Raw genomic sequence first — 17,995 nt, forward strand, 5'->3', positions numbered from 1 at the left:
ACAGTTCACCAGTTAGGAATATAGCAGCAGGACCTACCCCATCTGGCTTCAGGCTAGTCACGGTCTCCGTTTCCCCCACTTGGGTTCCACAATAATGACTACATAGGATTTCATACGTTGAGAAACACCCTTTCTTGGGGTCTGGGTTTATTAACTAAGTTGACAGGTAAACACAAAAACTCCCACTCTGTGTTCCTAGCTGGCTCACAACACCCTTGGTCTCCGTGCTGGGTTCTTAGTTCTGCCCTCCAGAGTCATTCCTCCAGCAGACTCTCTCTCCACATTCCAGCCTTCCTAGCTGGCTCGTACTCCCTGCAGGCTTGCACCACTAGGCCATCTGTCTGAATGCTAGGCAGCACGTCTTTATGTAGAGCATGGAGCTGGGCTGTAGCTATCACCTGTGCTCTGATGACTCTGACTGTGGAATGTATCTCTGAGGTCACCAATCAGAATAAAGGTCACCCAATTCTTGTTTATAAAAAAATAAAATTAAAAAAAAATTAAACACACCACTCATGGAGTCTCTCCCCGCTCTCTATCAAACAGCAATTCCCAAAGCTGCTTCTTATTTGAATCTTTGCTTCAGCTCTCCCCAGCCTTCTTCTCTTATCTCCACTGCAGAAGGTCTGATTTGCTATATTACTTGCCTGTCATGTGACTTTGCTCATTTTCTCATCCTGGAGAGGCAAACTATGCTTGTCACAGGTGGGGTTTGACACAGCTCCTTTTAAAGAGCCAGTCATCATGTGACAAGGAAACTAACAGTTTATTTAGATTTGTTTAAAATGTGCCAATCAACACTAAGCAAGTGTGTGACAGGTTGAATCACAGAAACCCCCTGGGAGCTGCCACTTGAATTGCCAAGACTACTTCTGCCCCTGCTTTCCCTGCCAAGCTCGAGACCCCAGCACCCCATCTTGCTGAGCCAGACACGCCTGTCTGCTCCAACAGAGACCCAGGGTCTGAATTACTTGCCCCAAAGCTGCAGGCTTCATTGAAAGCAGCTTACAGAAGTGTTCTTATCTTTAACACTCAGATACCCAACTCCCAGTGGGGTCTAAACCCAAATGAATCCGTTTTACCGTGTATAAAGCTTATACCGGGTAAACTCATAAATCGTTCACCCTCTATAACACTGATAGAGATATGCACAGCTGTTTGCCCTCCCCCACCCCAAGGTATTAATACATACTCTGAGTTAGTTAAGAAGTAAAAAGTGATTTTATTAAATACAGAAAGTGGGATTCAAGTGGTTCCAAGTAGTGACAGACAGAACAAAGTAAGTTACCAAGCATAATAAAATAACACACACAAATCTATGTCTAATCAAACTGAATACAGATAATCTCACCCTTAGAGATGCTTCAGTAAGTTATTTCCTCAGACTGGACACCTTCCAGGCCTGGGCACAATTCTTTCCCGGGTACAGCTCTTGTTCCAGCTCAAGTGGTAGCTAGGGGATTCTTCATGATGGCTCTCCCTTTTCTCTGTCCCACCCATTTATATATCTTTTGCATAGGCAGGAATTCTTTGTCCCTCTGGGTTCCCACCCCCACCTTTTCAATGGAAAAGCACCAGGTTGAAGATGGATTCCAGTTCAGGTGACATGATCACATGTGACTGTAAGACTTCATTACCCACCTGCCAGCACACGTATATAGGAAGACTTACAGGTAAAACAGAGCCATCTGCAGTCAATTGTCCTGGTTAATGGGAGTCATCAAGATTCCAAACCACCATTAATGGCCCACACTTTGCATAATTACAATAGGCCCTCAGAGTTATATTTCATATTTCTAGTTTCAGATACAAGAGAGGTACAGTTATACAAATAGGATGATCACACTCAGTAGATTATAAGCTTTGTAATGATACCTTACAAGAGACCTTTTGCATGAAGCATATTCCAGTTACATTAGCATATTTTCATAAAATCTTATAGACTGCAACGTCACAAAGTGCACAAAATTTGACAACATTAGCTAAACCAAACCACACTTACAAAATTACTGGTACCGCTGAACAACTTTTTGTCAACTATCTACTCCCAAACTCCACTCAATTAGCAATGACACCCAAAAACCATTCATCACAGTATACAAGTTACAGCACAAGACCCTGTCACAGCAATTTACAGCACCATTTTAGCCTTCCCCTATTTAATCCTCCACACAGTTACTCATTTTAGATATTTGTACAATACCACCAATAGAGAGGAAGGAAAACAGAATAGTCAGGAAATAAATGACAGAATCTCTTGTCCCGAGTTAACTCTGCAATTATAAAGATGATAAATGGGCAATGATGGTTGGGGGTTTTTTTTAGTACTTTGACATTAAACTATATGTGCTGGTACAGAAAATATATGGGCATATATTAACGCAAACACACAATAACAGTTCCAAAGAGTTCAGGGGAACTGTCTTAGGGCACTAACAAGTATTTGCCCCTAGTTAATACTTTCCCAATGCAGTACCCAACAATTTGAGATTTTGAAACACTACCCATGACACTGTCAGACACAATGTTGGTGTTTTGGGGTGAATGAGTAGACGTGTTCCTATAGCAGATGGTTAACTGCTTAAAGAAAAATATTGGGGGCATATTTTCATTAGATTTTGGGGGGGAAAGGCAGGCAATTTTTGTAATAATTAAATGGTATCTTGATATTTTACCATTAAAGCAGTTCTTCTGCCACATAAGGCATTTTCCGACTTTGAGACATGTATCCCACCTTCAAGAACCAACATATCACCCCTATCATACAGCTTCCCTGTGATGACTGGTGAGAAACTGGCTTAAACCCTGAAGCATGAGGATTTATATTAATCCAAAGCTAGGGGGGTTTTTTTGTTGTTGTTTTTTTTAATATTATAAATGAGATACTGTTTTTATATAACTGCCTAGCCCTTTTGAAAAAGTTCTGCTGAACTCCTGGCCTTGTTAGCACGAAGATCCCATTGCCACAGGTAAGTGCATTGTGTGGAGTAGTATTTCCTTCCAACAGTTTTGAATGGCACTTTTCAATGTCATGTCAGATGAAGTTTATGAATGTACCCTTGTTCTTTTAAAAGAAAGAATGACTAGAATTCCAGTTATTTATTTTCTATACTTTTATCATGTCCCCTTGAATTTGTCTAAATTAAACAATCCAGTCTTTTCAAGTATCAGAGGGGTAGCCGTGTTAGTCTGGATCTGTAAAAAGCAACAAAGAGTCGTGTGACACCTTACAGACTAATAGACATATTGGAGCATAAGTTTTCGTGGGTGAATGCCCACTTCATCAGATGCATGTCAATCAGTCTTTTCAATCTCTCTTCATATGAGACTTTTCTATGCTCCTAATCATTCTTGTTGCCATTCCCTGAACCTCCTTTATTCCTATTAAAACCTTTTTGATACTGGGTAACCAGAACTGAAGACTGTCTCTAAGTGGGGTCACACCACTGATTTAGAGTGGGATTATAAATATTTTCTTTCCATACTATTATCATACATGCTAATATTGATTATTTTTATACCACCGCTACATAGAGTGCTCCACAAAGAGGTGAAAGTTAATTTAAAACCCAGAAAGGTGTCTATATAGTTCAAGTTATTCCCTTCGACATCCATTTCTTTGCATGTGCCAACACTAAATTGTATCTGCCACTGTTTTCTCCATTCACCTACCTTGGTTAGGTCCCTCAGAAGTTCTTCAGTTCTCGGTGGTCTTGACAAATCTAATTAATTCAGTCTTCTGCAAGTTTACACACTCAGTATTCACCCCTTTTTTCAGATCCAATATATTAAAACACCAGTCCTAGTACAGAAGCTCATGGGCACCATGATTTAACTTTCTGCCACGATCAAAAATTTCCTAAACTCACTCTCTCAGCAAGCTTTCTCCTATGTGTTCTCTTCCCGCACCCAACACCTTCATATGTTACCTGGTCCTACTCTCACCCTGTATGTGCCCAATTCGGTCCCTAAACAGAGGCAAGGAAAGAGACTTGGAAAAGATACTGAAACTACATGTCTCATGTCAGTTCTGGCAACACAACCAAATTAAGAGACACTACAGTGAATGCATTTTCAGAAAATGTTTGTTTAAAAGCAAAAACATATTCTTGCATTTTCTGTGAGTTTTATTTTACTTGGTGTATTTCAAGTAACAAACACTGATATGCTTAGGAAGCAGTGAAATTTTATTCATGCTTCAGTCAACCAGATTAAGTTTAAATAGCTCAATAACTACAATACCTTCTATGGCTGTGCAGTTTCACTTTGATGAGTGTATGTAGTAAATTTGAACTGGGCAGGAGATAAGAGATCTGGTAGATGGCAATGTTCCACAATCTAATGGCTAAATTATATGGCTCGAAAGACAAATACTAATTAAAAATGTGCACTGGCCAAGTGTTACCTGCTCTGATGCACCTAATTAACATGAGTTTTAGTTCCAAAGTCACAAGGAGAACACGTGGAGGCTTCTTCTATATCTCATAATGTAACAAGACAAAAAATAAGACACTCCAAGATACATACCGTTAATTACGATAAATTTGAGAACTCTATATAGAAACAAGAAGCCATGCTTCACACTCAAACCATTAGCTATTTATTTTGCCTAATGAATTCACACTTCTAAGTTTTATCCCCTCCTCATCATCCCTTTAACTCAAATAAAAGCTGCAAGTTAGAAATAATAAAACAATTGTCTTGCAGCCCTTTTGATAGCAATCAGAGAATGACTAAAGCTACAGGGAAGGGGAACTCCTGTAGAAACAAATGTCAAGCTAATAAACAAATTAGCTTTAGATTGTTTACATCAACAGTATAATTTCTTGCATGTCATTTTTGCTCTTCATTTTACTAATACAAAAAACTGAAATAAGTGAGTCACAATTTCAGGGGTAACTGCATTTACATCCCCCCTCCGTGGTCCCTCGAGGGCATCCACTTAAGGTTTCAGACCATCAGTCATCACCTCTCAGGCAACGTCCCATGTCTTTCTCCTTCCAGACTGGGAGTTTGAGCTTGCAGTCTTTCTGCACCTCACTGTGATTTCTCCTGACTGTGGTCCCACACCAGTGGTTAACTTTTTCTCCAGGGGCTGCAACAGTGTATACCAAATCTTCACAAGGAAAGATAAATGTATTAGAGCAAAAGTGATATAGAAAAACAAAAAAAACCCACTAAAAAAATAAGTTCCTATGTGCATACTAAAATCACATCAGGGATCCCCCATCAGTCTCATGGGGTCCTAGTAAGCCAAAGATTTTACATCTGTTCCACAAAGGTTGGGTCCCCTCATGGACAGAAGTTTCTGCCCATTGAATCAAAAGAAGGCACTGAATTGCCTCAAATTCAGCCTCTGTAGACCAAAACCCCTGTCTTTGCTGTAGGTCTCCGAAAATCCAGTTTAAACCAGTATATGCAAGCCTCCCCAGGGAGCAATAACTCTCTGGAGCTGTCCACAGCCTCAGTGATTTGCCTAAGTCACTCTTCCTCAGCTCTGGATTTTAGTTTCTGCAGGAGCTCAGATAATCCTCTCCACTGAAGTTACATACAATCCCTGGCCTACAATGTGCATAAACCATTCATTAACTTAATACAGAATGGTCCCCAAAGATACTGCAAGCAGTTGCAATATCTGGCAGTGATATTTCTAAATGATATATATGAGAGAGGAGAAAGAGAGAGACTAATCTAACAGTTTATGAAGTGGTTACCTCTAAGGATCTTTGCTGATAAACTGTTTCTAGAGATTAATCTACCAGCAACAATTTCTCGTCCTCTCTTTTCTTCAGATGTGGACATAACAGATGCAGACAATCAACTGCCTTAGTCTTAGGCATACAGTCTTCAAACATATTAAAGGGCTCTTTATAAAGAGGACAGTGATTAATTGTTCTTACTGTAAATGCAGTGTAGTTGTAGCCATGTCAACCCCAGGACATTAAAGACACAAGGTAGGTGAGGTAGTATCTTATTGGACTAAAGAAGAGCTCTGTGTAGCTTGAAAGCTTGTCTCTCTCACCAATAGAAGTTGGTCCAATAAAAATATTACCTCCCCCACTTTGACTCTCTAATTGACTCTGTGTCCACTGAAGGAAGGACAAATAGTAATGGGCTTAATCTGCAGCAAAGGAGGTTTAAGATATTTTCCTAATATCCAACTATAATAGTGAAGTATTTGAACAGGCTTCTGAGGGAGGCTGTGGATTCCCCATCTTTAGGGGAATTTATGAACAGGTTAGACAAATACCTGTCAGGTATGGTCTAGGTTTACTTGGTCCTGCTTCAGCACCTGGTGTTGGACTCGACCTCCCAAGGTCCCTTCCAGCCTTACACTTCTACGACACAGATGCAAAACTGGCTTTTTGGAACACAGAGCATTAACGGCATCAGAAAATGTATCATCTGTCCCTCAGTTTCAGAGGGTGAGCGGAAGAAAGAAAAGCAATATTCCTATAAACAATTAACCATAAGGACCAAAAACACAACACACCCACAATTTGGGTATTAATTTTAATTGGAAAGAGAACAAAGGATTTTTTTTAAATGCTTTGAGTGGCACAGCAAAGAAGGCACAACCTGAAGGAAAAGAGGTGGCCAAAGTAGGTTTAAGTTATCTTTGCACACACTAAATTCTGGGCTGGTGAGTAGGCTAAATCAGCCATGGTGAGTCAGTCTTGATGACTACTCCGAGTGCCCCACAAACCAGAAGGGTCAGTGGCATGGCACCACAGCCAGACCCCTTCCACCCTGAGCTTCACTTCCTACAGCCAGGATGGGACCAGCAAAGGTCCACCTACAGAAGCCCAGTGTATCATCTGCATTAGAGAAAATCTCCCCTGGCACATTGTGGGTTGTTTATAGCCCTTATACACCAGGTAAAGAGGCTTCAGAAGGAGATAAAGTCCCCTCCCTGCCTCCCCACCCCCTTTTTTCTAAACTCTCAGTTGTTCTGACAACACTGCCTCCCACTTCATAGATACAGATTTTATTCTAAACCAAAAAGAGTAAGCTTCCTGTCTTTTGTACACAATTTTAATTATTCCTTTCACATTCATCTGTGTGGTACTGCCTTTCTGGGAGAGATGGAATTGGGGACGAAAGTACTGGGAAAGAGGAAGGGGTAATGACAAAAACTGAGAATTTGATATTGTGGGGAGATACAAATTATTGGCATAAGTTTGGGATGTCCATATTAGTCATAAGTGAATCATACAATAAAAAAACTTTATAATACCTCATCACCACATTTTGTTTATGCCACAAGCAATTCCAACCATGTGTATTCATTTTATTCACTTCTCCCCCCCCCCCAAATATATTAGTTACTATGGAAACACTGTTGCCTTCAGTCTAAGAGAAGCTTGTTTTATATAAACTTGAAACTTAACTCCTATATTCTACAAACTAGGGTGTATTTTGTTTTTAAGGACTATATATAGGGTTTATATATTTATGCCATATACTATAAACATTACATAGACCCCTATATTTTAAAAAGAATTTTAGAGCTATTACATAACCCTAACTTTATGCCACAGTTGTGGAAGTCACTAAACTCCTTTCATACCAATGGTGGCATTATTCCCATAGTAATTTGCTTTAAAAGGGGAAAAAGCAAAAGGACACAGAAGAAAGGACAAATATTGCATAAAACTAAGACTGTTAGAGTCAACAAATATGGCATAAACAATTGTATTTGGAGTATTATGCTTTTTTTCTTACCTTTAAGTTTGAGAAGATCTCAATCATTCACTCATGGCTACAGCCCCTCATGGCAATAAAAACTGTACAAACCTGCAAACCATCACTTTTGTGTCTCATATCTTACACGGTAGCTGCTTAGAATAAGTCATATAACCCATCTCTTTTTCCCTAAAATGTATCTATAGACACAGATATGTTAAGTAAAAAAGTACACAGGATTACAGCTCAGTAAGTGAAACTGATCAAAAGGACACTAACTTTTAGTAGTTTACCTATTATTATTTTCAATATACATAAGAAGTATTAAGAAAGAAGAGTGTCTTCCATGGTGTTGACCACAGCAAAGTATGCAAGTAGACTTGCCAATATTTCCCTCCCATTGAAGATAACATGGATCACCCTACTCTCACTTATGAGTGAAACACTTCCCTGTGACATGTGAAGCCATTCTTTAAATACTTTCACATTACTTTCTATGCAATGTATCTTCAGCTCTCTGTAATGAAATGCAACAGAAGGAAACAAAAAAAGTCAGCATCGTGTCACTAGCCAATGTTTAGTGATCACCAGTGGTCTCTAAGGAACATCCCTGGATGAAACAAAACTTGCCTCAACCAAGGATATGGCATTTGCAGTACCATTACAATAAAAATGGAGGACTCCAAGATATGAAACATTTGAAAGGAAGTCTTAGGAAATGCTCAACTATGGACAAAGAAGCCTTTGTTAATTCTATGTTCAAGCCCTACTTGATAGTTGGGATTCAGGAGTTGCTAGCCAACAGCCAGTCTAACTGTATCAGGGCAAACCCCGGGTATAGACAAAGTAGCTATGAATTGCACCAATTGAGCTTATCTCTGTATCAAGCAGGGGAAAACTCAACCAGTGTAAATTACACCGATCTTGTCTATACTTGGGCGCTGCAATGGCTTAGCTATACAGATTCGCTGGCTACTGATTGCTCAACTCAAAATATAGACAACCTGAAACACCTAGTTTAACAAGGTATATGTTTCTGCACTTTCTTCATGGAGTTCATCTGTGGGGTAGAGCAGCACATTAATAAAAGTATCTAAATGAAGGGCTGGGGGAAAGCTGATTGGTGCAGAGGAGCACACACATCCCTTGGGGAGGATTTATTGAAAAGAATTCTCTCTATCTTGTAAAGAGGAAATAGAAGTTGATAAAGTACAGGTAGGATCTGAAGAGAAACAATCGAAAGTCAATTACATCACATGAAGGCCGACAACTTAATATTGCCAAATTTTATAAGAGCTTGTATGCAAATACTAGGAGTCTAAATACTAAGACGGGTGAACTTGAGTGCCAGGTATTAAATGAGGATATTGACATAATAGGTATCAGAGAAATCTGGTGGAACAATGATACAGTAATACTAGAGTACAAAATAAGTAGGAATGACAGAGTAGTGTGGGAGTAGCACTATATGCGACAGATGCGTAGACTCAAATATAATAAAAAAGTCTTACATTAATCAAACTGTACCACAAAATCTCGATGGATAGAAATTCCATGCTTCAATAATAAGAGCATAGCAGTCAGACTATACTACCAACCACCTGATCAGGATGTTGACAGTGATTGTGAATTGCTCAGGGAAATTAGAAAGGCTACACAAACCAGAAATTTCAATAATAGTGGGAGATTTCAATTATCCACATATTGACTGGGTACACGTCCCCTCAGGACAGGATGCAGAGTAAAATATCTAGACACCATTAATGACTGCTTCTTCGAGCAGCTAGTCCTGGAACCCACAAAGGGAGAGGCAATTCTTGATTTAGTCCCAAGTAACAAGATCTAGTACAAGAGTGGAATATAGCCGAAAACAACCCAACCACAGTAGCATTTAACTTCAAAAAGCTGAAATATATAGTAATGAGGATGCTAGTTAAATGTAAATTAAAAGGAATAGTCACAAGAGTGAAATGCCTGCAAGCTGCAGGAAAACAATGTATACCCCAAATAAAAAAAATAAATCAGGAAAGGGATCAAAAAATGCCATCATGGCTAAACAGAGTAAAAGATTACGTTAGAGACAAAAAGGCATCCTTTAAAATTGGAAGTCAAATCTTATTGAGGAAAATAGAAAGGTGCATAAATTCTGGCAAGTCAAGTGTAAAAAGAATGTAAAGAGCAATTAGCAAAAGACAAAAACTAACAGCAAAATTGTTATTCAGTACATCAGAAGTAGGTAGAATGCCAAACAATCAGTGGGTACACTGGATGACTGAGATGCTAACAGAGCACTCAAGGAAGACAAGTCCATTGCAGAGAAGCTAAATGAATTCTTTCCATTGGTTTTCACTGCAGAGGGTGTGAAGGAGATTCTCACACCTGAGCCATTCTTTTAGGTGACAATTCTGAGAAACTGCTCCAGACTGAGGTGTCAATAGAGGAGATTTTGGGAAAAACTGATATATTTAACAGCAGTCACCAGGACCAGATGATATTCACCCAAAACTTCTGGAGAAAGTAAAATATGAAATAGCAGCTCTGCTAACTGTGGTATGTAACCTATCGCTTAAATCACCCTCTGTACTTGATGACCAGAGGCAACTAATGTAACGTAAATTTTGTAAAAAGGCTCCAGAGGCAACACTGGAAATTACAGGGTTCTCATCTGTATGCTGTATCCATTCGTTGAGTTATACTTAGAGGGATCGTCCCCGTCATGAAGAGTTTACAATCTGTTATGTGTTAATACAGTGCAGTCCTGATCCAAGATTAGATTTACTACATATTACCCCTATACAAACAAGCAAACCAACCAAAACAAAACAAAAAAACAAAATAAACTAGCATGGTAAACAACTTGGCACTGACAGGGATATTTTTTCCATGGTTAGCTTCTATTCTATAATTCCCTACAAAAAATTAGGTGAAGTAATGCTTTCAAGGACAGGGCTGCAGTAAGCAACTGTTTCGTAAGAAGGATTTTTTATTTTTCTTGCAATACTCTAATTTTGAATTAGTTCATATTAGTGGGTCATTTTCAAGGTCTCTACATGTTAGAACAGTACAAAAGTGTTAATAATATTTTTGCAGGGATGCTCTGAGACAGACAGAAGACTTCAGTAATTTTCAAAAACTCCTGGGAGAGGGAAAACAAGAAGTCTTTTCAATAATTCTCAAAGTTGAGGAGTTAAATTGTATATACTGTTAAAGTAAATGAATAAACCAGCATAGTCTAGTTTGATAACACTTTTCTGTGGAATAATCATAACCCACAGAATGCTTTGGAATCACGTGTGTTAAGGAAAAACTTATAGAATGAAGATGAAGCCATGATAATCAAGATCAGAGAAGTGTTCCAAGTGTAGGGAGTCTCAAAGAAGACAGCATAGACACTCAAGCAGGATAAAGTAGTAATGAAGATGTACATTTTTTGCAGAGTGAAATAGTAGAAAGAAACAAGGTAGGCGGGGAGGCAGGTTGTGTAGGGGCTTTGAAGGGAAGGACAAGGAACTTGACTGATGCTAAACAGTTAAGTGATTTGAAGAATTGCTGGAGATAAAGTAGCAAGCCAGAGAATCGTTAATATGGCAGTATTTTGGACAGACTGAAGGACAGTGAGGTGGGTGTCCACAAAGCCATATATATATGATGCTATAAGTAACGTTTTAAAAAAAATACATAGTTAGCAAGTATAGCACTTTGCCTGAGATATTTCAAATGTGGAGGATGCATAAACAAAAAATCCATTAAAAATCGCTCAGAGCACCTTAAATACACATAGCGCTATGAAGTAAGATTTCTTGCCCCATAAGAGAAAAAGCTGTAAAGATGCTGTAAAGATATTAAAATGTTGTACGATGATGGAAGATAGCATTTTACAGGCCACATAAAATCAGAACAGGTCTCTGTGGTTATATTTCATATAAATCCACACCTGAAAAACCAACTAATCCAGTCTGTAAGGATGATGAAATACAGACTGCGGCATCAATATAAATCGCAGTACCCCATCTCTGAACTGTTTACTAATACCAACCACCACCACCATATAATGCTCTACAAACACCAAATCCTCACAACACCTTTCTGAGGTATGATCCCAAATTTACAGATAGAGGAAAAAGATAAAAGTGACTTGCCCAGTGCTACACAGCAAGTCAACAGAACAGCTAAGGCTGGAATTCAGGAGTGCTCATTGCCCAAATGCAAGTTCAGTTGACTAGACAGTACTGCCTCACTTCCCTGCATTGCAGGAATCACTCAGGATATCAATTATAGATTTCAAAGATTGTAGATAAGCCTGTATTTTCTAACCCTCCGGTCATTCTTATCATTAAGAGATTCATGTAAGCTCTTACCCACAGAAATTTAATGATTTTAGCTCAGGGCACCAAGAATACTGTTTCATTTAACATTACCAGTCTTTACATTGGTAAGTCATGTAAAACTCTTTTCAGGGCTGGCCTTACCATGAGGCGAATTCAGGAGGCCACCTCAGGTGCCAGACTGGGGGGCGGCACCACTAGGACCCAGAGTGTAGAAAATTGTGTCTGCTGCTGACGCATATGTATTCTCTCTGCTCTAGATGCACAGAGATAGTGGAGTGTTCTGCTGGAGGAAGGAGGGCACAAGAGACATAACAGGCAGGCAGGAGAAAAGGTGAGAGGGAATAGCAGAAAGCAGCAGGAGCTGCAGGGAGAGAGAGGAGGAGGAGCAGCCTCTTATGTACTTCTCTAGCACCCCCAGGAGCCTGGACTGATTAACACCAGTTTCTCAGGGAGCTTCCCGTTTCCTGCTGCTTCCCTGAACCCACTTGAGGAGAACAGGCAATCAACTGAAGTAGTAGGAGCCAGTTAGGCCCTTAAGACACTGATATGTTCTCTCACTCAGGCCCTGCTGCCAGCCTGCTTATTTGTCCCCTTCAATTGAGTGTTGAGAGCCACTATAGCTGGCACAGAACGGCAGTCATGAGTGAAAGAAGAAAACGCCCCTCTGGGGCAGCAATCAGAAAAAAGCAAGCAAGCAAAGTAAGCTTTTCTATCTAAGCAGGAAGGAGCACTTCTGAGATACACAGACACATGTTCACGGTGAGCCTTCCGGTCCCAGTGAGGATGTGAGTGGTGAGGAGATGCCTGACCTTCCAGTTAGTCAGAGTGCAGGTGACCTGGCAGCTACTGCAGCATCCATATCTCCATCTCAAATGGATGTAACCATGCACATTCCTGAACAAAAGTGTAGATCAGAGAAGAGTGTAGTGGAGGCACAAGAAACAGCTGCTGCTGAGTTTAGTTCCTTAAGTCTAGATGACCCAGGACTGTGGACCAGCCTGAGTGACTTCCTTGTACTGCGTGGGCCACAGCAAGTGAAAAACTTCATGCTCCCCAAAGACAATGAAAATAGAAGTTTCCATCCAACACATTACTGAAATCCCCAATGATGACAAAGTGGAGAGGCCATGGCTTACGTACTCAAAAACCCAGAATGCTGCATACTGTTTTTGTTGCAAACTCTTCCAGTCTAATGTTCCAGACACATTGTGTTCTACAGGAACAAAGGACTGGAAAAGTCTGGCTAGAAATCTGGCATGCCATGAGAAGGTAACAAATCACCAGAGAGCATTCCATAGGTGGAAAGAGCTTGAGAAGGGACTATGGTTAAAGGCCACCATAGATGATCAGCATTAAGAGAAGATTGCATCAGAGTCTCTTTACTGGAAAAATGTTCTGAAAAGGCTCATTGTCATTGTGAGAACTCTTGCTACCCAAAACCTAGCACTGCGTGGCACTTCAGATCAGCTGTATGTGCCAAACAATGGAAACTTCCTTAAAACTGTGGAGCTGATGGCTGAGCTTGATGCTGTACTCCAGGAGCATTTAAGAAGAGTCACCACCCAAGAAATGTACACACACCACTACCTTAGAAAAACAATTCAAAATGAGATCATACAGTTACTGGCAACACAAGTCAAACAGAAGATTGTGGCAGATCTAAAGTCAGCAAGATATTACTCTGTTATTCTGGACCTCACACCTGACATCAGCCATATGGAACAAATTACTTTAATGGTGCATTTTGTAACAACAACAGAACCTAGTGAAAATGTCCCTGCAATGGTGACTGTCAGAGAGTATTTTCTAGAATTTATTGACATTGATGATACTACAGGAGCAGGTATGACAAATGTGCTTCTTAAAAAACTGGAAGATACGGGAATTGCGATAGCTGACATGAGAGGTCAGGGCTACAATAATGGTGCCAATGTGAGAGGAAAGAACAGAGGAGTGCAGACACGGATCCGAGAGTTAAACCCTCAAGCTTTTTTTATCCCATGCAGGTCTCATTCATTGAACTTGGTGGTCAGTGATGCAGCATCAGCTTCTAGTGAGGTTGCTGAATTTTTTAATGTAATTCAAAGCATCTATGTATTTTTCTCTGTATCAACCCATCGATGGCTAATTTTGAAGCAATATTGGGAACATCCTCTCTAACACTGAAACCACTGAGTGCCACACGATGGGAAAGTCGAGTGGAGGCGATAAAGCCTATCAAACACCAAATTGGGAAGACAGATGACGTCATAGTTGCTATGACAGGAACTGTTTGTGGGAGAACAGTGGCAGAGGGAAATGGAGTCACCAGAAACATACATAACTTCAAATTTCTGTGTGGCTTAGTGTTGTGGCATGACATACTGTTTGAAATAAATGTTGTAAGCAAGAGACTCCAAGGTGTTAACCTTGATATATCTGGAGCAATGGAACAACTGGACAAAGCAAAGTCATACCTACAGTCTTACCGGTCAGATGAGGGATTTCAAAACATTCTGAAGAGTGCACAGAAGTTAGCAGAGGAACTTCACACGGAAGCTATTTTCCCACCCATTCAAGAATACAAGAGTCACTGAAGAAGACGACATTTTGATTATGAGGCATGAGATAATCCAAAAGAGACCCCAAACAACAATTCAAAGTTGAATTCTTTAGCCAGGTGCTAGATTGTGCAATACAGTCAGTTGAAGAACATTTCATGCAGCTCAAGGAACACAGCAGTATATTTGGGATGTTGTATGATATTCCAAAGCTCCTCACTATACTTGAAGACCTACACCAGCAATGCAGGGCACTAGAGACAGTGTTAACACATGATGACATGCGCGATATTGATGCAAGTGATTTAGGTGATGAACTGAAAGCCCTTTCAAGATACATTTCAGCAGGATCAACTCCAAAGGCTGTTTTGGAAAATATGTGCACAAATAAGATGACCACCCTCTTTCCAAATGCTTTTGTTGCTCTGTGCATACTTCTAACACTTCCTGTAACAGTTGCCAGTGGAGAACGCAGCTTCTCCAAGCTGAAGTTAATAAAAACACATCTACGCTCCACAATGACACAGGAGTGGCTGGTCGGCTTTGCAACCATCTCAATAGAGCCTGAGCTGGCCCAGACTGTGGACCTTCAGGAAGCAGCTCAAATCTTGGCAACCAAGAAGGCATGGAAAGCACCACTTTGATTATTCAAACAGATTAAAATGCCACTGTTTACTATGCAGACAAGAAAAGTTACATTTGCTGTTCAAGCGTTTGAAAGTTAAGTGTTCTTAAAATTTTTGAACAAGGCATTTTAAGTTTGTTCGTTCTCCTTTACTGGGGTAGGTAGCAGAGCTGTACCACGAGAGGAGAAGAACAGGAAGAAGGCAGAATTGAGACCTTTCAAAGTTTTGGCCCAAGCCAGGGGGTATGGGGGTGTCATTTGAGCGCCCCGCTTCAGGTGCCAAAATGTTGTGGGCCAGCCCTGCCTCTTTTGACTTACATCTTTTGACTTACAATGTTTTCCTCTTACTCCTTTTCCTGATTAGACTTTTCTAAGCCTGCTGACCCCAAGCCAAAGCTCTGCTCTACTTTTAACCACTTTTAAATACAATATTTATGTATAAATCCTGTCCCATTGCAATTAAGAACCCAATAGTCTAAGAATTTTCACAACTGCTATGTGCTTCCTACCATTCAAAAATATTAGAATAGTTTATTCAAATGTACAAAAGCTTCTCAACAGATGTCCTTTGTTACTTTATTGATATCAATATTTCCAAATTCTTAAAGAAAAATGCATATTAAGATAAAAAGGCTGTTTTACGGACACTCCTTTCATCATAATCTGTGTTTTTAAATAATCAAAGGTACCAACATTTTACTCTCTATAGAGATAAAACTGAATATGTGCATTAATTTTTTTAAAAATATTAAACTGAGGCAAAAGCTTTCCATGCAAGCATATCCAGGACCCAGGGAAGGCATGATTTTCATTGCAACATCTGGCTCCTTGGCAGCTTTATAGGCAGCTGTGTTGGCAATATTGGAAATACTTGCAAGTTTGTCCGTTAGGCTTCTGAGGGCCATCTAATTTTCCCAAAGCTGTTTTGCTGCTCTACTGAGTCATTCACTGCCACATTTTTTGGTACGAGTCTAATGGGCCCATGCAGATTCCAGGATATATACATACATACACACACCCTCTGAAGCTGTTAAAAACTACACTATGGGTCCTTTCACAGCACACAGACAGAAATTTGTTCATGATTCTTCTGTTAAAGCCACCCACATTCTGACCCATCACCTGCACACTAGAGTTGCAAGTACATTTTGTGGGAATTAAAATAACAGTTTCTCTGGCAACCATCCCACCAATACAGATATAAATGCACAATTAAATAGTCATTGTGTGTGTCTAAGACTCCTCCACCCTGTGAAAGATGCCAGAAACGTGCCTTTTGCTGAGGATACACGAACTCATTAATACAAGACATGTCCGGGGAGCTAGACACAAGATAACTAGTTAAGAGGTCCGCCTCATTATACCTGAAGACAGCTTCTGAGCCAGCCAACCTCCAAAACACCCTTTGCATTCACACAAACACAATCCACAGCAGGAAGCTATCACAGGAGAAGGGACTCCAGTTCTTAACAAGATCATTAATGCAACAAGATCTAGCGGAGATCCACTTTCAGATTCTTTTCCGGGGGCTTCGCAGGGCTAAGGAGTGGGAAGCCTGTGACTGCCAGCTAAGCTCTCACAGCAGAGTCAATACCGCATTGCTGCTGATGCTGCTCATTTTCACAAGTAACAACATCCAAAAAACAGCCCCAGACAGTCCCCTGGCTGGCTTCTCTGCAGAGAGCACCAGCGGCTCCGCAGTGTCCATCCCCGCTGGGGAGAAGGAAGGTTCCTCAGAACTCAGGGTGGGACCCGCAAGCGCAGCCAAGCGCTGGCGGAGTTTGCAAATCAAAGGGAGACAGTGGCCGCAGAGAGGAAAGCAGCCCACAGACACCCACGCACTCCCCCGCCCGCCGGCGCTGCAGCGGGTCTAGCTAGGCTCTGGACGGGACGGGGCTCGGCTCGTCCCCCAGGAGTAGGACGAGGCTCGGCTGGTTCCCCGGGGGCAGGACGGGGCTCGGCTGGTCAGTACCAGTCTCTGCCCGGGGCCCCATAGGGAACCTGTCTGGGGTTCGCGTTTCCTCGCAGGGGACGCTCCCTCCTAGGCTGTTACCTGTCATCACTGCCGGGGACTCTGCCGCGGAGGCGCCGCCTCTTCTTCTGCCCCTGGCCACGTCCCCGGACTCCAGCTCGCATCCCGCGGCGGCGGCGGCGGCCAGGAGCAGCCCCAGCAGCAGCAGGACCGCGACGGGGGCTCCTGCTGCCCCCGGCCGCCTCCCCGGGGCGCCGCTCGGGACCCGGACCCCGCTCATCGGTGCCGCTGCTGCAGCGACCGCAACCGGCTCCGCTGTGGCGCTTCCACCCCCGCCCGGCTCCGGCTCCGGCTCCGGCAGCCGAGCCGCGCTCCGCCCGCCCCCTGCGCCCCACGCTGCCTCCCGTCGCTGGCTTCCGGGGCTCTGCGCCTGCGCGGAAAAACGTCACCACGCAAACGTGTCCGCTAACTCCCCGGGGAAAGAGGTGCTGGCGAGGAGGCGGAGCTAAGGGCAGGGGCGGGGCTAGCTCAGGGGGCGGGGACAGGCTGGGGGTGCTGCGGGGAGGGGCTGGAGTCCAGGAAGGCAGCGAAGGGCGCGAGCCAGCAGCCGGCGAGAGGAGCCCGCTCTGCAGGGGCCGTGCCCTGGGAGACGCAGAGGGGAAGCGGGGTTGCCCCAGCCAGGGGGACAGGAATCTGCGGTGGGCCGCAGAGGGAAGCACGAGGGGGAAGCGCAGGTGGCTCTAGGACTGTTCCAGGAGAGGAAAACAACAAGGCAATAGCAAGGCAGCTGCAGGCTGGAGGAGATCCCTGCTGAAGGCAGCAGGAGGAAGGAGAAACGGGAAGG

General features: G+C 42.1%; 1 protein-coding gene across 1 annotated transcript in view; it reads right to left on the bottom strand.

The window, feature by feature from the left end:
• Window positions 1-17,500, bottom strand: part of STIM2 (stromal interaction molecule 2) — a 142,213-nt gene extending 124,713 nt beyond the window's left edge. Inside the window, exon 1 of the mRNA XM_034771461.1 lies at window positions 17,233-17,500. Coding sequence (XP_034627352.1) covers window positions 17,233-17,431 — 199 coding nt within the window. The 5' untranslated portion in view covers window positions 17,432-17,500. The remainder of the gene's footprint in view (window positions 1-17,232) is intronic.
• Between the last annotated feature and the right edge of the window lie 495 nt (window positions 17,501-17,995).

Source organism: Trachemys scripta, chromosome 5 (genome assembly GCF_013100865.1).
Source record: "Trachemys scripta elegans isolate TJP31775 chromosome 5, CAS_Tse_1.0, whole genome shotgun sequence".
NCBI lineage: Eukaryota > Metazoa > Chordata > Testudines > Emydidae > Trachemys > Trachemys scripta.